Source organism: Protopterus annectens, chromosome 6.part0 (assembly GCF_019279795.1).
Source record: "Protopterus annectens isolate FY-2018-M chromosome 6.part0, PAN1.0, whole genome shotgun sequence".
NCBI lineage: Eukaryota > Metazoa > Chordata > Ceratodontiformes > Protopteridae > Protopterus > Protopterus annectens.
In genome coordinates, this window is record NC_056737.1 from 429,366,661 (window position 1) to 429,391,413 (window position 24,753).

General features: G+C 37.6%; 1 protein-coding gene across 1 annotated transcript in view; it reads right to left on the minus strand.

The window, feature by feature from the left end:
- The window catches only part of SPTBN5 (spectrin beta, non-erythrocytic 5), a 1,783,454-nt gene that overhangs the window by 1,298,607 nt on the left and 460,094 nt on the right, over nucleotides 1-24,753 (minus strand). The window contains exon 17 of the mRNA XM_044073536.1: nucleotides 11,231-11,482. Within this exon, the coding sequence (XP_043929471.1) occupies nucleotides 11,231-11,482 (252 nt within the window). The remainder of the gene's footprint in view (nucleotides 1-11,230; nucleotides 11,483-24,753) is intronic.

Consider the following 24,753-nt stretch of genomic DNA (forward strand, 5'->3'; position numbering starts at 1 on the left):
GCAAAACCAAATTGCAGATAAATAAATACATATCACTTGTGGTATAGTTATGATAAGAACATGTATCATATAGGCTATCATAACCATAAAGAACATCACATACAAAGCCTGAAAAAATCCAATAAATGTTTCAACAGAAAACATGTGGTTAACAAATGATGATATGGCCGAATTCGGAAATCCGTGCTTCATCAAGTGTTCCAATAATATTTCTTCTGCTATGATTGCATCTGGCATGTCCATATACCTTTTGTTCTCCTCCATCGGACCCTATATGACACATTAAAAAGACTGTGAAAAAATATGAGAAATAAAGGCATACAGATAACTATTAACAAATATTAATAGTGGTCCATAATGTAAAAAAGATGCCCAAATCAATATATTTAAAAAACAAAGAACATAAATTGTACCAACCTAAATCCTCATATTTATAAATGGTCATTTAGTCCTGGAGGGAATAGGGCACCTAATGTAATGATCCAATGTTGTTCCTTATGAGTAAGTATTTTATGCCATCCCTGGGGATTACTACGATCACCCAGAATTCTATCTATAATTATAAAAGAGAATTGTGCATCAGGATGTTTCAGATTGTGCTGATATAAGGCATTAGTTTCCTTCTTAGTTTTGATGTCAGATCTATGTTCATTGATGCGTGTTCTGAGTGGTCTAGAAGTTTGGCCTACATAAAAGGCTTGACACCGACAAGTTGCCAAATAGACCACCCAACTCCTGCTACAGCTACCAAATATTCTGCATTGATACATCTTGCTGGTGTTACGGCTTGTAAATTCCTTACTTTTGTTGACTTGTTTACATGAACCACAATGGCCACAAGGGAATGTACCCACTAATACATCCCCTGACATAGTTAATTGTTGATGTATCGCTCCCCCACTTTCTATGTGTTTGAAATGTGAAAATAGAGAGCCAAGAGTTCTGCCTCTCCTGTAAGAGAAACGGCACTGTTGATCCAATATTGATCTCAAATGTTCATTGGCCATCAGAATATTCCAATGTCTATTAATGATACCCTTGATAGCATTGGAATTTCTGCCAAAGGTAGTAACAAACTGGATGATATCTGCAGAACAATCCCTAGTTTGAGAGTGATATTGTAACAAAGTTTTTCTCTCAATATTGTTAGTCCAACTCCAGGCATTTACAATGTCTTGATGTCTGTAACCCCTATTGGCAAACCTATGATAAAGATCCAAGCCATCCCTATCAAAATCACCCTGTGTTGCGCTCAGGCATTTGATACGCATAAATTGAGACTTAGGGATGTTGCGGATGGTGTGGCCTGGGTGCATGCTAGAAGCATGCAACAAAGTGTTGTATTGAGGGTATTTACGATAAGATCTTGTATTCAACGTATGATCTGTATTTCTGGTAACGGTATATGAAGATTCCCAAACAGTCCGATGTAACCAGTTGCTTGTTTGGGAATCTAAAATGTTTGCTTGAACTATTGGGAGCTTTAGTCGCACTTTCGCCATTCTATAAAACAACCGGTGGGTAAACTGTGAATGTCAATGCTTTATGATTACCTTAATGGAACTGGAGGCATATTAAGCTGTTGTATATTCTGGATCAGCACAAAGGGCCATATACTGCTTGATCTTCTATAGCGAGGGGTTGATGCAGTGTTTTATTAAAAAAAGTGGTTACATCGGATTGCTTGGCAATTTCAAATGTTTGTTTGAACAACTGGGTGCTTCAGTCGAATTTTCGCCATTTTCATATAACAACTGGTGGGAGAACTATGAATGTCAATGCTTAATGCAACTGGAGGAATATTAGACTTGTAGATTTTGGATCAGCACAAAGGGTAACATCTGACTGTTTGGGACACTAGTGACATCTGGTTTATATTGGTCGATTAGTCTCCTACAACGGAAAGCTGGTTGATCAGTTTGTACATCAGATTGTGCAGAGCCCTTTCGGTGAACAAGATACGAAGCCGTTTGTGGGACAATACAGCATGTTTGGGACCATTAATATTTTTCAAAATATGTTTTTCTAACTTTATCCATATTTTTATGTTATTTCACATTTGTATGGATGCATATTTGACAACTTTTGGTATATCTTATTGTCATTGATAGTCCACAACTATCGTGACTACCTTTATTGAGTCAGATTATTTCTCTCAATATTATGTCATCTCTCTATTGTGTTGGTCATAAATAATATTTCTCTGTGTGTATATATATATATATTATGATTTGTAGTATGTTTTTTTGGGGGCCAAGTATACAATTTTAAACTACTACCATTTCTGAATACTGCTTTCAGAGATATATGAGTATAATATATTTTACCACCTTGAGGTACTATAGTCTAGAGATATTGGCATATGTCATGTTCTATTTGTTACTATAGGCCTTATTACTATGTTTTGTTGTTTACACAAACATATTAGTCCTTGATATACTCTACAAGTTCTTACCCTGGGCATTGGTCGTTTTAGCAAGTTTAATTGTGGTGCCGTTCTTGGCTTGTCAATTTGCTATTTGGTTCATTCAGTGTTTTGGTGTCGACTGTTCTTTAATCATTCTATTGGCTCTGGCCCTACATTGGGCCTGTCTATACATTTGCAATGTTCTATATGTTTGTACTATAGACCTACACTATAAGTGGTCATCAACCTTAAGATCATAGATGAACTGCATATACAGTTTTCTGTTTCCTGTTTTGATATATGACATCTTTTCTATTAGTGCTGGCATTGCATTTTTTCCCTTTTATCTGTAATACTTTTTGGTAATACAGTTGGGAATCTTGATGGGATATAGGGGCTGATACCCATAATCTCTACATATTATTATTTATTATTGACTTTCCATTACGGTGTTTTATCTTGGTTTGTGGTTTCTGTTTTTTTGTTTATATCATATATCCAGCATGGACCTGGACAGTATCCTAACTGGATTGTGTGCCGATCGGGAGGATATTGGGGTATTTGGTATCCATGCCTCGCCAGGCAGCAATTCCAATGAATCAGTGGAACAATCAGCCATGAATTGTGAATTGGTATTTAATTCCCTTTCCAAGGGTCTTAAAAACCTAAGATCAAACATATGGCATCTGCGTTTGTTCCGGGCATATCTTCACAAAAATATAGCCCCTAGGGGTCTCAGAATTCGGCTACAACCATTGGTTGGAAGACAAGAAGACAGATTATCTAATGAGTGGCATGAAGCCTTACAGAAAGGGTCCATGCTTTTCGTCAACATACTGGCCCAATATTATGAGCGTATGATCGATACTAACCTCCAAGAAGTCAAAACTATGTGTTTAGATTGTAAAAGATTTGAGTCTCAATCTACATTTCAAGACTCTATTAAAAAAATTATCACAGGAACTCACAATCCATGATAAAGTTACCAAATATAGAAAAATAAAGAAGTTTAAAAGAGACTATATGGATTACCATTTGACTCCCCGAGAACAGTGAGATTTATGGGTACCAGTCCTGGTTCTACATCTAATGTTCCCAATAATAACTTTAAAAAAAGACCACGGTCTATTCTGAAAAATAGGGATCAAACCAGTGCCAGCACCTCAGGGGAGGATTCTTCATGTACCGATTATGATAGTTCCAGTAATAAGGATTCACCACATAGAAAAAAAATCCAATAGGGCAATCCCTTTAGATATGGTCCCAGGCGTAGGGGTGGACGCAAACACAAATGTGGCCAATATGCCAAATTCCCTCGAGGGATTGATCCAGAACTTCCTAACCTAAACCAGGGGTCAATCTAAATGTTTTGAATTTGTCCAAAGAAACATTGTCTGTACAGCAACAACAACTTCTCAATAAAGGTTTAGGTTTTATCCCTGGGTTCTTTTGCAATGAATATAGCATTGTCACTTATGTTATGAGCTTCTGTTGTAACCTGAATTTGAAATTGTTTTTTGCAGATCGAGACTCTCAAAGAACTGATGAGTTCAGATTCATTAAGTCTGATTTTCAACCACCTATGAACAGACATGTTTCCATTTTTATGCAAGCGGTCCTTAGGGACCTACATTTTGAGCATAGGGAATATGACATATTGAGATCTAATCTATCTACACAGGAAACTACTGCTCTCACTGAGCTACGGGAGAATCATAATATTGCCATCCTTCCAGCTGATAAAGGTGGTGCTGTGGTTGTGATGGATATGAGTTCATATCTGAATGAGGGCCAATCTCAACTGGCTGATAAAAGATGTTACATGCATATGGCCTATGATTCTACTATAAATTTTAAACAGGAAATAGACACGTTCCTCAATCTTGCCCTTGAGGAGGGCATTATAACCAAAAATTGTGTTTTTCAATTAACTGTCAAGGATCCTCAGAAGCAAATCTTGTATTTGCTTCCAAAAATACATAAGTCCATTACAAATCCTCCGGGGAGATCGATTGTATCAGGAATTGGGTCCTTGACGGAGCCTTTATCTGCCTTTCTTACTCAATATCTTAAACCATTGTTGTGTTTTGTTAGGGCAAGACTGCAGGATACGACTCAATTTTTACAGATCATACAGGACTGTCAACTTGAGCCTGGATGGCTCATGTGTTCATTGGATGTTAAGGCCCTATACACTAGCATTCCACATTGGGCTGGCCTACAGGCCCTACAATATTGGTTAGACAGGGCTGCTCTATACTCCCCTGGGTTTAATACGCTGCTTATCTACATGATGGAACATGTCCTCAATAAGAATGTCTTTTATTTCCAAGGGCAATGCTATTGGCAATTGCAAGGTACGGCTATGGGAGCATCCTTTGCTCCCATTTATGCCGATCTGTTCATGGCATTCTTTGAGGAATGCATGATCTATGATCCACTACACAATATCTATCTTGTGGAAATAGACATTTGGCGCAGGTACCTGGATGATTGCTGGATGGTGTGGCGGGAAGATGCCAGGTATTTACAGGAATTTATCGAATACCTTAATCAAAGTGTTTGGGGAATTGAGTTCACGGTAACATACGATCTTCAAAGCATCAATTTTTTGGATGTTACCATTACCAGAAATACAGATCATACGTTGAACATGAGATCTTATCGTAAATACCCTCAATACAACACTTTGTTGCATGCTTCTAACATGCACCCAGGCCACACCATCCGCAACATCCCTAAGTCTCAATTTATGTGTATCAAACGCCTGAGCTCAACACAGGGTGATTTTGATAGGGATGGCTTGGATCTTTATCATAGGTTTGCCAATAGGGGTTGCAGACATCAAGACATTCTAAATGCCTGGAGTTGGACTAACAATATTGAGAGAAAAACTTTGTTACAATATCAATGTCAAACTAGGGATTGCTCTGCAGATATCATCCGGTTTGTTACTACCTTTGGCAGAAATTCCAATGCTATCAAGGGTATCATTAATAGACATTGGAATATTCTGATGGCCAATGAACATTTGAGATCAATATTGGATCAACAGTGCCGTTTCTCTTACAGGAGAGGCAGAACTCTTGGCGCTCTATTTTCACATTTCAAACACATAGAAAGTGGGGGAGCGATCCATCAACAATTGACTATGTCAGGGGATGTATTAGTGGGTACATTCCCTTGTGGCCATTGTGGTTCATGCAAACAAGTCAACAAAAGTAAGGAATTTACAAGCCGGAACACCAGCAAGGTGTATCAATGCAGAATATTTGGTAACTGTAGCAGCAGTTGGGTGGTCTATTTGGCAACTTGTCGGTGTCAAGCCTTTTATGTAGGCCAAACTTCTAGACCACTCAGAACACGCATCAATGAACATAGATCTGACATCAAAACTAAGAAGGAAACTAATGCCTTATATCGGCACAATCTGAAACATCCTGATGCACAATTCTCTTTTATAATTATAGATAGAATTCTGGGTGATCATAGTAATCCCCAGGGATGGCATAAAATACTTACTCATAAGGAACAACATTGGATCATTACATTGGGTGCCCTATTCCCTCCAGGACTAAATGACCATTTATAAATATGAGGATTTAGGTTGGTACAATTTATGTTCTTTGTTTTTTAAATATATTGATTTGGGCATCTTTTTTACATTATGGATCACTATTAATATTTGTTAATATTTATTTGTATGCCTTTATTTCTCATATTTTTTCACAGTCTTTTTAATATGTCATATAGGGTCCAGTGGAGGAGAAAAAAAGGTATATGGACATGCCAGATGCGATCATAGCAGAAGGAATATTATTGGAACACTTGATGAAGCATGGATTTCCGAATTCAGCCATATCATCATTTGTTAACCACATGTTTTCTGTTGGAACATTTATTGGATTTTTTCAGGCTTTGTATGTGATGTTCTTTATGGTTATGATAGCCTATATGATACATGTTCTTATCATAACTATAACCCATACCACAAGTGATATGTATTTATTTATCTGCAATTTGGTTTTGCATTAGTTTAATGTGTTGGGCTCAGTTTATAACATATTTTTTATTTTTTATGTTCAATTTATTTTTATGTTTAATTTGTCTTTATATTTGCCACATATTGTCCAGATACGGTTGCATTTATTCATTTTGTATAACAGTTGTATAAATTTTGGTTTCTTTTTCTTTAAATATTTACTGGTGGTATTTTCCATCAATCTCACAGGTGGGGTGTGTCTATAAATAGTTGGGATTTTTGCAGACCTTTTCATACACTGAAGAAGGCATTGGTTGCCGAAACCGGTCTGTTTAATAAAGGATTATTTTTAGCCATTTATATGTATTGGACATAATTATTTTTTACTTCAGGATCGACTATTGCTGGCCTCTCATTGTTTATTTGGTTTGGTTCGGCTGCGCATCTACCTACCTGCATAGCATCATGTTGGGTCATATCTGGGAATTCCCACTCAGGTTCCTAACATAACTAAAAAAAGCCTTGTGATTATCCTTAGTGCCCTGTGCAATTTTTCTCTCAAAGCTGGCCTTAGACGATTTTATGAGTGCCCGTAGTTTTTTGCTAATACTGATCAGAGATGCCTTCCCTTTTTGGGATTTTGCTCTATCATGTAGTAGCTTCCTCCTTCTATTGTATAGTTTGTTTATGGCTGGGGTCCACCAGACAGGATGTCTGCCTTTGGAGGATTGGGTCTTGGTTTTATTTGGGATTGCATGATCCATGCATTCCTGAAGGTGTTCATAGAATGCGTTTATAAAGGATTCTGCAGTCTGGGCCATATTTTCCACAGGCCTGGGGCTTTGAAGGATTCCACCTCAGTTTTGAGGAGTGTGAAATTTGCTTTAGAGAAGTTTTTCACTGTGTTTTTCTGGGCAGGGGTGGGGTTGGGATGTGAATATCCAGTGAGATTAGTTTATGGTCTGATCTTACCAGTGAGGGATACACTTCTGGTCTGGAGCATAGAGTCCCCATGTTGGTGATGATCAGGTCCAGTATGTTTTCCCCTCTTGTGGGAGTGGTAACAATTTGTTCCATAGCATTTGAGTTTATAAATTCTAGGAACCTTTGGGCTAGGGTGTTGGAGATAGAGTAATGCTCCCAGTCTATGTTTGGGTAGTTGAAGTCTCCCAATATAATGGTGTTTGGAGAGACCTTCATATTTTCCAGTGTTCTCAGGAAGGCCGAGTGGGTTCCTGGGTTTGGGAGGGTGGTCTGTAGCAGGCTATAAACTGGAAGGCAGTTTTACCCACTGTTAGTTGCACATGGATAGTCTCTGATGCTTCGTGCTGTGCCACCAAACTGGAGGTGTGGGTATCTTTGACGAATATTGATACTCCCCCTCCTTTTGTGGTTCGGTCCAAGTTTTGGGGCCGAAAAGCATAGTATGAGGTATAACCTGGTAGTGCTGGGGTGCTCTCGGGAGCCTTGAACCAGCTTTCTGTTACTGCACAGATATCGATGTTCTCCATGCTAAGGAGAGTTTCAAGTGCGTGCATCTTGAGGTTTAGACTTCTGGTGTTGAGTAGCATTACTCTTAGTTTCTTATCCCTTGTGATACCTATGGAGGTAGGTTTGTCTTTTGAGCCTTGCCTAAAAAAGGCACTATGGGGGTAGCAAGAGCCTTTGCCAATATCCGAAAGCCCAGGGGTGACAGGTGCAAGCTGTCCCTAGCGAAGCATCGTGGCTTGTCGAGCATGTCATCCCAGGCTGACAGGCATTGGATCCCCTTTGAATGACACCAATACTTAAGCCAATTGTTGAAATTGATCATCTTGTCTTCATATTGTGGCATCATTCTTGGTGAGGGTAAGATGCTACACAAGGTCAGGGTCATACCGGCCTGGGCTACATGCTCAGAGAGCTCCTCTATGTCTCTTTTCATGTAGTCCAGGGAGGTACGTCTCAGGTCATTCACACCAGCATGGACAATGACTGAGTCATATTTGTACTTGCCTTGGAGTGACCTGAGTGCTTGTGTTATGTGGCGAATCTTAGTGCCCGACAGGCAGCTCACCTGCTTTAACTAAGTCTCACAAGTCGTAACATGTAGACAAAAAAAAATAAAAATAAACAAATACATGCTGAAATCATGCCTCAGTGAGCCTGATTCTGATGAAGTTTTCACAGTTATTAAAGATGAAAGTGCTAAAACAAATAATTACTGTTTTTCACTGTTTCCCCCCCATTGGAGTATGATTTCAGCATGTATTTGTTTAGTTTTAAAGTTTTAGCTTTACCCAACAGTCTTTGAGTTTACTTGAAGTGAAACCCTGACAAGTTTGATACTTATGGCTAATATATTTCTCCAAACAAATTAAGTAAAATTCTTGCTAACCTTGGAGCAGGATTTTATTCCAACACCTGCACTCTTGAAATGCCAACTTCATGGTATTAGATAATGGGGAACATCCCCACAAAAATTAATTAATGGAATAAAAAATAAAGACAATAACCACAAAGCAATAGCATTATCCCATATCCACTTCTCAGATGCTATATGCTAGCATGTCATAAAAGATGTGGAGAAGAACTTGCATTATAGGTAAAGGAAGGGACATAGTAGCTTGGGAAAGTTTCAAGCGCTAAGTTGTCCTAACAGCTGAAGGCATTTGTCTTATTCTTGACAAAGTTGAAAGAAGCTCTCTATACCAGATCATTACACATCATTAGAATGCATCATGTAGCATTTGCTTAATATTACGAGGCAATAAGCCTATCAAGCCTATAATTTTAAGTGCATTTACCATTCTAAATTTTTTCTATCTCAACCTTCCACTTACACTTTTTAAACTTATCTCATACATCTATGAAAGCTATTGTGAAACTCCTCTCCACCATCCATTCTGGATGTCCATTCCAAGGTTCTACAACTATCTATTTGCAAGAAAGTATTTAGCTACAGTGTACTGCCTATGTCCCCTCCTTCCCTCTTATTCCTTTCTGTTTAGGATGATCCCTTCACATCTTCCTGACTTGATTTTGTGCACCAGCATCATATCCTTATTCTCAGTTCTAGTTTCAAGTGAGAAGATCTCCAGCTCCTCTAGTCTCTAGGTCTATCCCTTGCCCCCCCCCCCCCCCCCGCCATCACACCGATCTTTCTAGCAGCTTTGCTCTGGATTATTTACAACATCCTCATGTTCCTTTCTTTACACAGCCTGCAGCACTGCTTGCAGTATAAAAGGTGTGACCTCACCAGAGTGCTAAGACCTGCAGAGTGAAAGTATTTCCTCTTTGCTTCTTGAATCTGTCTCCCTGAGAATACAGTCAAAGTTTTTGCTTGCTGCTAGCATTGCCTCTCACATATCACCTAGTTACTCCAATCCAGGTGTCATTAACTCCCCCCCCAAATCCTTTTCCTGTCCCATTGCCATCATTTTTACTCTACAGCTGATATTACATATTATGGTTGTTGTGGCCTAAATGCAGTACTTCTCATTTATTTGTAATGGACCTCCAGTGCCACCTTTCTGCTCACCTGTTCATCTTTTCCAAAATTTTCTTTAAACTCTTCTCATCAGCTTTCCCTTTTCCACCTATATTTATGTCATCAACAAAGTGTATGGTCTGGTTTTCCTACTTCTTAAGATATGTGAAAGACAACACATTGTAGACTGAGGGATCCAGGGGATACCCCCTACAGTACTCCAGTAATCACGTTCTTAATTCTTGACAATGCCATTCTCAACACAGTCCTCTGCATCCTGTCATTCAGTCATGCAGCTCTCCAGGTCCTTAGTCTTGGTCCATCCCCCAACTCCTTCAGTCTTACTACCAGATTTCTATATGGGACTGAGTTAAAGGCCTTTTCTGATTCTACAAGTATTCTTTTGTCAGGCTTAATTGAAACCTAGTCATAAAACAGGTTCAGATTTGACTGCCACAGATTTATAGATTCACAGATATTCCAAGGCCATTGAGTCTTATGACCACATATGCCCTCCCAATACGTCCATCAAGCTGTAGCTCCTTTCCACAGGAAGACCTTAGCAGTACGTCCTGAAGTAAATTTGTAAAACCCCATCCCATCATCTAGGTTATGTTCAAAGGAAGACAATGAGTCACACTGCTCAATATGCAGGTGAAGTGTTTTCTAGAGGTTAGGGAGGTGCTTGGTTATAAACCTGTCCCCTCACTGTGCTTTATTTACTTGTTGGTGAAGATTTAGGATCCTGGTTCTAGTGTAGGTGCAACCATTGGACTTTTACACTCATGCTGAATAAATCTTGAAAGTTTGATTTGGTGGATCCAGATATTACTGTGGAAGACTTGTATATGGATATTTATATAAAGTATGGATATAATACGTTAATAAAATTAAATACTAATTAAATTAGCTAATGATTCACTTTATTGGGTACTTTTAAAAGTCAGGTACAGAGGTGTGTTTCTTTGTTCTTTTTTATATGGAAAATAATTTGATATATTGTTTAATTTATTTTATTTTTGTTTGTTTACTGAGGTAGTGAATGATCAGAAATAACCATTTATAGGCACAATCCTGATGAGCACAATCACAGGTATACACATAATACAGACAATAGTGTAGTAAAACACCATAAACATGAGTTGTATTATAATAGTACAGAAATTCAAGCCAGAGACACATTATAATTTGAACAAAATGTTATATACATTATGTACAAATATGAATATGTGCTGAAGAATGGAAGATGTTAAGAGGAGATTAAGGCAAAAGTTAAAGGAAGGCGTTACAGGTTATGATAACTTTTTTACTACAGTGGAAAATGCAATGAAAATAATAAACAAAAAAAAGTAATGCAGTGTTGACTACATACGACTGTGCAACATTTCTGAGGTACTCAATCTTCTTTTCCAGAACCTGGATATCCCATTCTGTTGCTCCTTGACTGCGTCTTGCAGCCTCCAAAGAAGCTGGAGTATTTCCAATTTCACTCTTGGAGAGATGGTCGAATTTCTCTTGGATCAATGCCTTGGTGCTGTCACAGTTCTCAAGGAAGGATTTCACACTAGCTGTGCCCATCAACTCTTTCCCTTTCTCATCCTTTAAATGTAACATTTGATCCCAGCTGAAAAAGTGAGACACATAAAATAAAATAGTTACAAAAAGTATGTAAAACTGAAAACTATTACACACTTGTGCCCTTCCTGAATAAATGCATTTTTTCACTTAGATAGACAAAGTAGAACACAAAGGCTGATGAAAAACACATTCAGTGTGATAGCGGTATAACTTTACAGTATATTTTATACACACATACACAAATACGTACATATATTTTATATATATATATATATATATATATATATATATATATATATATATATATATATATATATATGTGTGTGTGTGTGTGTGTGTGTGTGCATGTGTGTGTAAAAGAAATGACATCCTTTGGGCTATATGCCTTTACATTTAGTTTAAAACTCAATTGCTTAAGTTACAAATTGCACCAAAATACACCTTGTTTAATCTCATCAACGGAAAATGCATAAAAATACTGCAAAGTTTTCAAAACCATTTATTTTTTATTCGTCTGAACACTTTCAGACATTTGAATTCAGCAGCTGTATATTAAGGAACACACAGCACAGGTTAACAGGCATCAGCCATGCAAGACTCTTCATGGTTCACCACACCATGAAACGCATGGTACCTTATTATCAGTTACATGTTTACACTGTAACTCTGTGGGGAAATGGACATTCAGGAAGCTACACTGAGAATATCTCCAAAAGTATTGCAGTATGATAGCTCAGATGCACAGTAAGTTTTCACCATCATTCATACAGTCATTCTTCCAAACACATACTTATCTAACATGATCCGTATCACTAGATCTTTTATGAGGTTTTACTTTTCAGTTCCCTTCAGAACACTAAGAATGGATTAGGTACAACTGAGAAAGCTATCCATTTTTCACTTCCTACTCAATCCTGACGACTCTGAAAGATAAACTATATGCAATTGCAATATTCAATATGTGCAATATGCAATGCTCATTGTTATATTACATGAAAAATCTGCTATCTAAAAACACACTGTATGCTTTGACAGGTAAGACTGCTTACTTTTCCCCCAAATGGCTTGTTTTTGACTTTCTAAATCAAACTGAGGTATATTTGAAATTTCAGCACCAATTCCGGCTTGTCTACCTTTAGGATTATCCATTTGTTAAAGCTTGCATTGGTGAAAGATGTGATGCCACTGCTACACAACGAAGAACAGATTTTTATGTGAGAAGAGAAGCACTTCAGCAGTCAAACCAAACTCTTACTCAATATACAAGCTGCAGAGTCCAATTAGGCAGCCTAGATAAGTTACTTATTTTCCAAAGTAACTTGTATAAGATGGCTTATATTCCCCTAGCACATTCCTGAAGTTCTTCACCATTTTAGAAGATTATTCAGAGTTCTAATCATACTCTTAATGAAAAGTGAACCTCATGTTGTTCCTAAACTATGCCCAAAACTTTAGAATTTGCTCAATACGTTGAATCACACAGCTTTCTATAAGGTGATAATGTCCTCTTTAGCTTTGTCTATATTCTTTTGTTACAAAATTAAGTGAATATTATTTAATGGTCATGAGATATGGAAAAATGAGAAAACAATGACAGGGTATGACAGAGATGTAGCAGTTAATATCTCCACTATCCAGAACTGTTGTGTCCTAGGCCATGTAATGCATGAGAGCCCCCTCAATGTTTAATTATGTTGGGGGCTTGGGAGTGGGACCCAAAGATAGGTGCAGCTGCTCCAGTACTGCACACATTGTACCAAGCTGTGGTGCTGAAAAAGGATCTGAGTCATAGGAAAAAGCTCTCAATTTACTAGGCAGTCTGCATTACTGTCTTTAACTATGATTATTTGCTTTGGGTAATGACTGAAAGGATTCCACTGCAGACATACACAGTACATATGAGGTTACATCACACAAGTACCGGACTCTCTTTTCATGACAATGTGAGAAGCTTGCTAATCTTGAAGGTATCTCAATATGCAGGCATTGCTTTCTGAATAAAGAAATACCAGTTTAAGTGGTTTGGGCACCTGGTGAGGATGTCCTTGATCACTTTTCACAGTATGTATACCAGTCATAGCTCAATAGGAATAGGCCTGAGCCAGATACAAGACATACAGGTAAGATTATTTCACTTAACTGGCATGGGAATACCTGAGGATCTCCAAGAATGAGATACAGACTGTTTAAGGGTACACAGAAGTTTGGTCTATCTTGTTCATCTTGCTACCACTAACCCTTGCCTAAGCAAAGAGTTTAGAAAATGAACAGATGAATGGATATATGACCTCTAGCACTTTTGTATTGACTTCATCAGATCCACTAAAGTAATAAAGAGACAATACAAACCTCCAATGTCCATAAACCACCACCCAGATAATCAACAGTGCACAGTACATTACAATGACTTTTTAATCATTCTTTCCCTTCTATATTTATTTACTATATTTCACTTTCACCCACAGATTCCTCATAAAAGTGGGAACCAAGCTCTAAATTTTACATACTCAGGTGGGCAGATACAGCTAAAGGTTGATTTATACTGATGTCATTCTATATTTAAATGAAATGCAACTAACGTAATGTGCCATGTGCCGATGATTATCTGGTTGGTAGTTTATGGATTTTGGAGGTTTATATTCTCCCCTTTTATAGCCTCAGTGGGTCTGATGAAGTCTAGATAAAAGTGCCATACAACTTAATGGAAATACATTGTTGCCACTCTTACCACTACTGTTAAACTATATTAAGGTAAAGGTGCCCAGGCTGGACTTGCTCACTTTGGATTGGCTCAATTGGTTCAATATGCATATTAAGGTGCAAGCAGGCAGATTAATTGTCTTCTGATATGTCTTGGTCAATGAGCGCCCTATACCCTGGACTCACCTCCCACTGGGTATTGTAAAATCAAATATAGAAACTGAACATATTCATTATGTAACTAATTGTTCATCTATTGAATTAGAATAGTAAATCTTTTATTTTGAAACTGATTTAAGGGCACTTTGCATCCTTTCAACCAGAAGATGAATGAATTAGTGGTAAGTGATACTCAGCAAGTGAAACCAGTCGTTGTAATCTTCAACCAATTCAGGTTTCAAAAGAGCAGATGGCAAGTACCAAATGTCCTTTTCAGGACTACTGTGTTTAGTGTGAGAATTGCAGACTACAGTAAAACTTAAACTGTGGATTTAATGAAGTGGCTGCACACGTGGGCCTGTATCTGGGAAAAAAACTTGAGGGAAAGGATGTTTGGACTTATGGACTATGAGTTGTTTATTTGACAAACAGCAACTGACTGAATTTTTGCTGCAAGTTTCTGAACCAGCTGTATTTTGTGCTATCAAAGATTGAATGTTCACATTTTGTCATTGTAAATATCGCAGTCACACATTTTGGCACATGTAATTAAAGTGTATTAAACCTAAGTTCCTCAAGTGAATTGCCTTAAGATATTGATGATTGGCAGTTGAAAAAAAATTAGCAGTAGTTTTATTGCAAATTACCTGTTGTAGCTGCAAATAATGAAGAAACTACTAAAAGAGTTTGGAGACTAATGCTATAACGGATCAATGACTCATCCTGTTACAACAACAAATAATGATGGCAGATGTACTGGCTGCCCCAAAGTCCGCCCCACCTTTGAAAAAACTTTCCAAGGATGTAGACATAAAAGCATACCTCATAGCTTCTGACGATATGTTACTTAAGAAAACTAGGCTTAATCTGTCTGGGCAAAGATCTTGTCTTCTTAACTTACCTGGAAGGTCCTCTGACAATAAGTGAATTTGGATGGAAATGATTATTTATGTTATCAGAAATAAAACAAAGAGTTCAGAGTATGCATATCTCCTGAGAAGTAATCATGCTTTATAACTGAACATTTATGTCAAATAGAATGGTAGGGGTCAACTATATTACTTAAAACATATTTTATGCTTATAGTGAGAATCAGAAGTAAACAGTAAAAGCAAAATTATATACATTCTAGCAACTGATAAATTTGAAAGGGCACTCACAACTATATCATGTAACTGGGCTTTCCAGAGTATACCTTAGAATAATAATACATTGATGGAAGTCAGGCTTTAGAATCCTATATTTTTGCTAGTAAGAAGTTACATATTTTGAAGCTGTTTCTGCAACACAATGCTACTACTTACAGCTTCTAAGTCAAACTGAGTTCATATTTGGATATGAAAGATTTTGTAAGAAAAGTAAGTTGTAAACTAAATTTGTAAAGTATGGTGCCTCTTACACCTTGTATATCGTTAATTTTGTTATTCCACAAACATTTTTTAGTTTACCTTTATATCTGTGCCTTACCTGCTTGTATTAAAGAATGCAGACATTAATATCACAGTACTCATTGACGGTATCCTGAGTAGATTTAGTAGTCTATCTAAAATAAAATCTAAAATGAAATCTCTGCTTGTATTTATAAATCTATACTTTATTGCATTAGTTCCCACTGGTAAGGCCTAGACGTAGTGTTTTATGTCTGAGTTCGGTTTCACTCCTAGGTTAATGATGATGGTTATCAATATCTGTGTTAATTATAGATGGTACAGAGATGAGCAGGCAGCAGAAATGTTCTAGATTTGTCAGTGCTATATCTAAGATATTGCCATCACTCATTAGATTTCATATTGTATGTTCCAAATTATTCCAATAAACCTACCAAAGTACTATTTGAGAATAGGTTTTGATGCTGAATACTTAACTCAATCAATGTCTAGATAATAAATTGTCTATAAAGATAGTATTTTAATTGATTTTTCACATCCTGGACTAAAGTCAGTAAATGCCCATGTTCTGAAGGGGCAAATATAACATGTATTAGGTTCCTATAGCAATATATTCAATGTCCCTTACTTTTAACACATGTTTATATATGTCCAATTTGTATGCCATTTTATTTTTGTGTTGTTTTGATATAGTTTGTATAATCACTTTTACATCACAGTGTTTCATCATGTCCTTTTATATATAGCGAGAGATAATTTTGACATGCATTTTGGTTCATTATTAAAGTGAAGGAAATTGTTCTAATTATGCTGCTATTACTGATACTGTATTCAATAGTTTATACTATAGTTTGTTGACAATATCCAGTTGGATTATTTAAGAACTGCTTAAGAAGGTAACTGGTTAGGAGGATAATTGTTTAAGAATTGAAGAAGAGGAGAGTGTAGACATGCTAAAGAAATGCTTGAGAGAACAACTGCTTAAGAATGTATAAAGAACTGTTTAAGAGGACAGCTGCTTAACTGTAGGCCAGATCTGCTTAGAAGAATGGCAAAATAATTGCTTTAGATCTGATTAATAGGACAATTGGTTTGAGTAAGAAGAGAATTGCTAAAGAATAGTTTAAGAACTGTTTTTTTAAGAGGAGAGATAAACTGTTTTAACAACTGCCTAACAGGAGAACTGCTAAACAACTGCTGAAGAGGAGAACTGACTATTCAAGAACTGACTAAAATGAGAACTGGACTACTCAGGAACTGCTTAGAATAACTGCTTAAGAAGATAACTGCTACAGAACTGTTCAGCAACTACATAAGAGCAGAGACTAAATCTACTTAAGAACTGCTAAAGAAGTGCTTAAGAGAAATGCTAAATAACTTCTTATTAGTAGAACTGCTTAGGATGAGAACTGCTAAAGAACTGGTTAGCAACTGCATAAGAGCAAGGAGTAGATTCCCTTAAAAACTAAGTGTACAACTGCTAAAGAAGTGCTTACCAGAAGAATTGCATAAGAGGAGATCTGCCATATCATCTGCATGCAGCTGCCTTACTGATCTGTTTGTTAAAGTAGTCCATCACTAGAGGTATCAAAGATAATATAGGTGAGTGATTGGGAAACTGCAAATCCATCCTATTTTAGCATCCATGTTTCTCGTGGATAGTGGCAACAAGTAAATGTCCAATATATCCTTGTTCTGCCCATTTGTAGGCAAAATATAAGGACTAAAACCTACCTTGGGAATGTAAGTCTAGGTGTCTTAAGATCCTCACAGATCAAAGTCTACTAAGTACCTATAAACCCATGAGGAGTGGTCACAGAGCTCATCCTTGATGCATACCAACTTCCACTAGCAGCTCCTCTGACAGTCTGAAAGCTATTTATATTTGTGTCACTGGAACTTTTTACCTGCACTGTTTATATATTTATTTTACATTTGTTAATCAGAAAGTCCAACTGGATACAGGTCCATTTTCAGCGGAGGCCTGGGGAGAAAAGCTCCAAACATACAAAACAAGTGTAAATACAGTGAAATTATTACAGTGAGTTATCACAAAACTGAGATTTGTTTAATGATATGTACACACAGGTACTTGTTTTTCTCACATACACACAGGAAAGGTTGGAAGCAAGTATCTGAGAAAGAAATAGTTAAAGATTTCATCTAAAAAAGGAAAACACATATATTAAAGGGTCTATATTATATATATATATATATATATATATATATATGTATCCAGCTAGACTAGCCCGTCAACAAATGTATATTAGAACATCAAACTTTCAAAATTTCGAGTGTTCTAATATCGACCTGTTTTCAGCTAACACCAAATTTTTTCCTAGGGAAAGAATTTGGTTGTCCGTTTCTGTTGCTTCGGTATTTTCAGCACTGTGGTGGAAAGTTACAGGTCGGGTTCAGGTAAGTGTGTGATTGTATGGATGTGAGGGTTAGGGCGGGGTAGGTGAGTTAGGGTTAGGGCGCGGGTCAGGTAAGTGTGCGATTGTGTGGACGTGAGGGTTAGGGTGGGGTAGGTGAGTTAGGGTTAGGGCACGGGTGAGGTGACCGTGCAATAGTGACGGACCTTAGGGTTAGGGTTTGGTTTAAGGTAAGTAGATAGTTAGTGGTGTATGTATAGTTTAGTGTAGGGTTAGGTGTAAGAGTTTAGGTGTATGTGTGTGGATTGCTGTTTGTTTGGTGTGCTTGTGTTGTGTGTATGTGTTTTGGAACAGCAAATTTTCTCCCTAGGAAAAAATTTGCTGTTCTGTATGGTCGATGTTTTAAATTTTCGATTAATAGGGTTCGATATTAGAACACTCGAAATTTTGAAAGTTTGGTGTTCTAATATAGACCCATATTAAAGGTGGTTATCATACATGGTGTAGTGTTAACTTTAAATCTTTCCAGTAGGTGGGTGATACACAGAATTTTAAACAGTTAGAGAGTCAGAGTTTTATTCCTGTAATAAGGTTCTCATTTATGAATTATGTTTGAGTGGGGGTTAGTCAGGGATTGTACAGGGACAAAGCCACTGCATTTTTATGTATTTTCTAAGGGATTTTTTGAATTGGGATAAGGAGGGGGTCAGTGGTGAGGTCAGCAGGAAGTAGGTTCCAGTTTTTACCAGCAGAGTTGAAGAATAGTGATTCACCAGCTGAATTGTTGGTTTTAATAGTTCGCACTAGTAATTGTTTGGAAGAGCGAAGGGATTTTAGGTTACTGTAGGGGGTAATAATATTTTTCAGTATGGGTGTACTGTCTGGTTGGTAGAGGATTTTGTGAACAACTATTAGTTGGTTATATTGCAGTTGATAGGGTAGTTCAAGCCAGTCTAACGATTGAAGGTTAAGGCAGTGATGAGTTCTATAAGCTGATTCTGTGGCAAATATGGCAATGTTATTGCAGCACCTAGTTAATTTATTGAAGTTTGATTTGCTTAGGTTTACAAAGATGGGTGAGGCATAAAGTAGAGTCAATAGCAGATGTGTATGGGCAATAACAGTTCTAGCAGATGGGGTTAGGAATGGTTTAATCCTGTATAAAGAACCTATTTTTTTATTAACTGTTTTAATAGTTTTGTCTACGTGAGCATCAAACTTGAGGTTGTTGTCGATGATCACTCCCAGTAGTTTAGTACTAGGTTCTGGGGAAATTATGGTACCATTGTTAGATATTATGGTGAGAGGTGGTGAGGAGACCTTGCAAGTGGGGGAGAAGAGTAATAGCTTGGTTTTATTTGGGTTTAATAGTAGTTGGTGACCAGTGAGCCAGTTCTCTACTTTGCTGAAAGTGATTTGGGACAAGGATTGTAAATCTGTGGGAGAGGTGGCAGAGTAGATTAGGGTTGAGTCATCTGCATACTGAATACAAGTTGCATCAGGGATGATTTTGTACAGGTCATTAATGAATATGGAGAATAGGAGGGGACCTAATATAGATCCCTGTGGGACTCCAAGGATGACTGGTAAAAGGGACGATAAGTTATTCTTCCATAGTACAGCTTGTTGTCTGTCACTTAGGTAAGAATGAAACCAGATAATTGCTAGGTTATCTATGGAGAGTGATTTTAATGTGTTTAAGAGTAGCTGGTGATTTACTATATCAAATGCCTTGGATAGGTCAAGGAAGAGGGCTGAGGAGAGCTTGTTGTTATTACGGTTTTGATTTACTGTATGGGAGAAGGAGAGCAGGTCTGAGGTTGTACTATGGCAAGGTCTAAATCCATGCTGGGAGGGGGCTAGGAGAGTGTTTTGATTCAGATAGGCAAGAAATTGTTTTGGATACATTTTTCCATTATTTTAGCCAAGGGAGACAGAATGGCTGTAGGCCTATAATTTGAAAGTTCAGTGGAATCTCCCCCTTTTTGAAGAGGAACAATGTGGGAGATTTTCCAGATGTGGGGGATATAGGTTTTGTGGATAGTTCTATTGATTAAAATTGATATGCGGTATGCTATTTCATTAGTGCCTTTTTGGAGATATTCTGCAGGTAGTAGGTCTGCTGAAAGGGTGCTGGGTTTAAGGGTGGCAGGTTTCAGATTTTTAAGTAGGGACTTAATAAAAGATGCTGGTACAGGATCAAGCTTAAAGGGGATCTTATTATCAGGTGTGGGGTTGGTGGTACTTGGGGTATAGGGAGATAGCTTACTGGCTAGGGATTGCACAGTTTCTGTAAAGAAAGTGTTAAAGGTGTTAGCAACAAGTTTAGGATGTTGTTGGAGGGTAGTTAAGGGGGTAGGGGTAGTTGATTGGTCTGGGTGGAGAGGTTTGTTTATGCCTGATCAGAATTTTTGTGATTGCTTTTGGTGCTTTTGTTGCAGATTACAGTAATAATTATTTTTGTCTAGCATAATAGACTTCCTTGCATCATTTCTCAGCTGTTTATATATAAGGTGGTCTTTTGGGGACTTAGTGGTTCTCCAGGAGGTCCATTCTTTGTTTCTGCTAATAATTTTTTGTCTTGTATCATTGGACAGCCATGATGCTACTTTGTTATTGGTTCTGATAGTGCGTGGGGGAGCATGGTTATCCAGGATAGCAAGAAATGTAGAGTTAAAGTATGGGACCGCTTCATCTAGTGGAAGTAGCCATAGGTTGGACCAGTCACATGTGTTAAGTTCATTCTGAAATTTAGTCTGAATAATGTTCTTACAACTTCTAATGGTTTTAAAGGAAGATTGTCGAGAGATGTCATTTCTTTTCCTGATTATGTAGGTCAGGAAGTGACCACTAAAATCCTCAGGAAGGGTGCCTGTTTTATATATCTGGGGTATGTTGTTTATTAATATCCAGTCTAGGATACTTTCTTTTTTGTTAGGCTTATTGATTCTGGTTGGGGAAGATATCATCTGGGAGAAGCCAAATTTATATGGGTGGAGGGGAAGTCTGAAGAGCAAGTATTCCAGTCAATATTAACATCCCCGAGAATAATAGTTTCCTGGGGGCAGTTAGTGGAGAGCCATTGGAGGATACCCTCCACGGTATCTGTGTTGTCACCTGAGGGAATATAGATACATGCAATGTTTATAGATTTGCGTTTGTTGAGTTGGAACTTTGTGATGAGTATTTCTCCATTGTTAGTAAGCAAGGCATTTGGGGTATTAGTTTTGGATACTTCCAGATTGGATTTATACAAGATGGCTACCCCCCCTCCTTTCTTAGAGATGTGATCAAGTCTTAATATATTGTACCCTGGGGGTATAATCTCATTATCAATGGTAGTAGACTTGAGCCAGGTCTCGGTAAGGCATAGTATATCAGGGGAGTGGACATCTAGGAGGGCATGTAAGTAGTGAATTTTCTTGTTTATACTTCTAATGTTTAGGTGACACACTAGGAGTGAGTTGGGGGCATTATTTGAGTTTCGTAGGCTAGTATGGGTGTTATTTGTGGGGCTGATAGTAACAGGTGGGGTTGGACCTGGGTTAGGGTGGATGTCACCATCCACTATGAGGTTAGGTAGTAATCTAATAGCAAGTTTCTGGAGTTTTAATAACAGTTTGTGCTAGTATTTAGCTCTAGGATTAATATATGAAGCACAAATGGGATGCTGAGTTTTTGCATTAGAAGAGTTTGATGAGAGGTGGGGTAGTGGTTGGTTAGAATTATGTGGCTGATTAGTAGCACTGGTTTGGGTTCTAGGGTAGTGGGTGCCAGGGAGGGGTTGGTATTCATAGGTTGTGAGAAGACAGAGAATTATAAGTGGGGGTATTAAGCAGTAAATAGACTTTGAGGTTGAGGATTTATTAAAAGAATGTGGTGGCGTTATAGGGGTATTTGAGTAATGCTTGTTTAAAATAGACTTGGGGTGTTTATAATTAGCATATAGTCAGAGACTGGAGAGAGTTGGAGTAATAGGGTCGGGTCCTGTGAGTGATTGGTTAATGCTGATTGATTCTGATGAGTGGGAGTGGTGTCAGATGAGGGGATGAGGGGGAGTGGCAAAGTGATAATAAGTTTAGGACACCTAGGGCGGGTGGGAATTGGGGGCAGGGTAGGGGAGCGGAGTGAGCCCACAGGGCTAACAGAATGGGTAGAACCAAAAGAAGAAGAAGATCAAAGAGAACAATCAGTGGAGTGCTGAAGTCTGAAGGTAAGTGTGTTGAGATATATAAGAAGGTAAGAGGCTTAAAAAAATAAGTGGGATTATAGCAGAGTGATACAAGGAAATATTTATATGGTTATACTGGGACCACAGTGTGAGACAGAACAATAACAAAGAGATGAAGAAGAACTGCACTATTTCTACTAATGCTTCTGGGACTTCAAATCATCACAGGACTGCCCAAATTAGATTTTGGAGCATGGTCAGATGCTTTTCAAATATGTAGGGATAACATGTATGACTCTTTTACACGTTCAACTTTTTCTCTACTGTGATTTTCACTCCAAGCATCAGGTCCATTATACTTTATCCTGATTTGAATCTGACCTGCTCATTTCCTATGTATTTAAGAGTAGAATTTCTTGCAAAGAGAAGTATTAAAGAACTGATTAAGGGGGAAACTGCTTATGTATATATATTTTACTTGGTAAATATAAAAATATGAATAACAATATCCTATAAGCCATACTCTTAACTTTTATTTGTGAGTGCCTTCCAGACTGTAGAGCTAGGTGCAACTTTCTATTTTCATTTGGGAATTTGCTATTGCACTTTTTGTTGCACTGACTATGGGATTACTATATGTTTGCTGGACTAGCACAAATTTTATTTATTTATTTGTTTAATGAATGAATGAATGAATTAATTTATTTATTGCATTTGTTATCAGGATAGTCCAACTGGGCAAACAGATGTCCCTTTTCAGCAGAGGCCCACAGAAAAAAGCTTCACGGTAGATAACATACCATTATTTAAAACAAACTATTAAAGAAACATAAACATACAAAGAATTTAGTAAAGTATTTATAGCAGCTAAGAATTATTTACAAGATTGACATTTAGATCTACAATATGCACTATGTTTTCCAATATATATTAGGAGTTGTAGCAATTAGAGCTGACAGAGAGACTTAGGTAGAAGCTGATGGGGTAGAGTAGGGAGAATGAAATGAATGAGACTGACTAAAAATGTTTGAGTTGTAGGACGTTATAGGCAGAGTTAAAGGAAGGACTTAGCCAGGAGTGATGGATGTAAGCAGTAAAAACTACCAGGAGTGGCATTTTACTTTTACTGTACTGTGGGTTATACCTCTGCTTAATACCTATATGGGTCATTTGTTGCTGAAAGAAGAGTGGTGGTTAGAACTTGAAGACTGCAGTACATTGGTCATCCAGATGTGATGAAGGTAATGCTGACCTGGACAGAAGTGCTGAAGGACTGAAGTGAAGATGGATTTCAACTGATTAAAGATTTGAAGGGACAACATGATTAGGAGAAACTTGACAGCTTGTCCACTTTGTTTTATCCTCCAATCCTGTTTTCCTCAAGAGTATTGATCTCTTACATTGCTGTCAATGTTGGCATGGTTAGGTCAGTGTGGAGAGAGGAGTAACATTCTAGCTGGGTTTCTAGCCAGGTGTTTGTGGTCTTGAATGGACTGATGGTTATAAAAGTGGATAGAGTTTTTGGAGGGACAGAGGTATAAACCATGGGACTGTGTATTTTGATACCAAAATTAACAAAACCAAAATTAAGTGAACAGGCTGCTGAGATACTGTTTCTACATTACCCTGAGGATGTACCTCATATTTTAATAATGATTTTTATCAGCTATATTGTAAAATTCAGAGCAGTGCTTCGCCAAGTGTTTAGAAGATCACGTTCAGGAGGAAGTCATTCCACTGCTACCTATGTTACAACCCATGGAGGCTGGATTTCATCCTTATACCCACTCGCTAATACAGCCGACTTTGAGACTGCACTGAACCCTGTAGTGAATCTATTATGCTTGGTAGAATGATGTTCAATTAAAAACAATGATCATACAGTCGATATTTCATATTGGCATGAGCCACATGAATGCTTAATAATAAAAAGGCATACAACTGCTGTATGCTATGGTCATACTAACACCACTGTAACTAAGATGAGTTAGGTTCATGAAGATATTTATAAACTTGAAAATGTTTGAATCTAGGAAACAAAACAGGCCATTTAAAAATATAAATCAGAAAGACAAAAAAAGATAGGAAATAAACCTATCATCCAGAAAGCCATCATGGTGTCTTTTTCTTAAGCCCTAAAGCTTTCATGTATAAATGCTGGCACAGCCCAAAGGGGGGCATGCAGTGAAATAGTGCAAGGGTTTGTCACCCTCTTATGTGACTGATGTTCCCAGTGGCATATCTGCCCTTGAATACAGATACCTCCATCCCATCTCTGGTCTCCAGAAAGGATGGCAAGAGCAGCACCCTTCTAAAAACATAGATTCATAGATTCTAATTAAGTATATAGTGAATAAAATCAGCAAGAAGTTTAGCAATATTACCAGGTACTGCTAGGACATTAACAGTGTTCCACGTTATTCAGGTTTTCTCACATATCACAGATAAACATTTGTGATCACTTATCCAGTCACTCAGGATAGTTAAAGGCTGGCAGGGAAATACTCTGCTTGATATTTTAGGA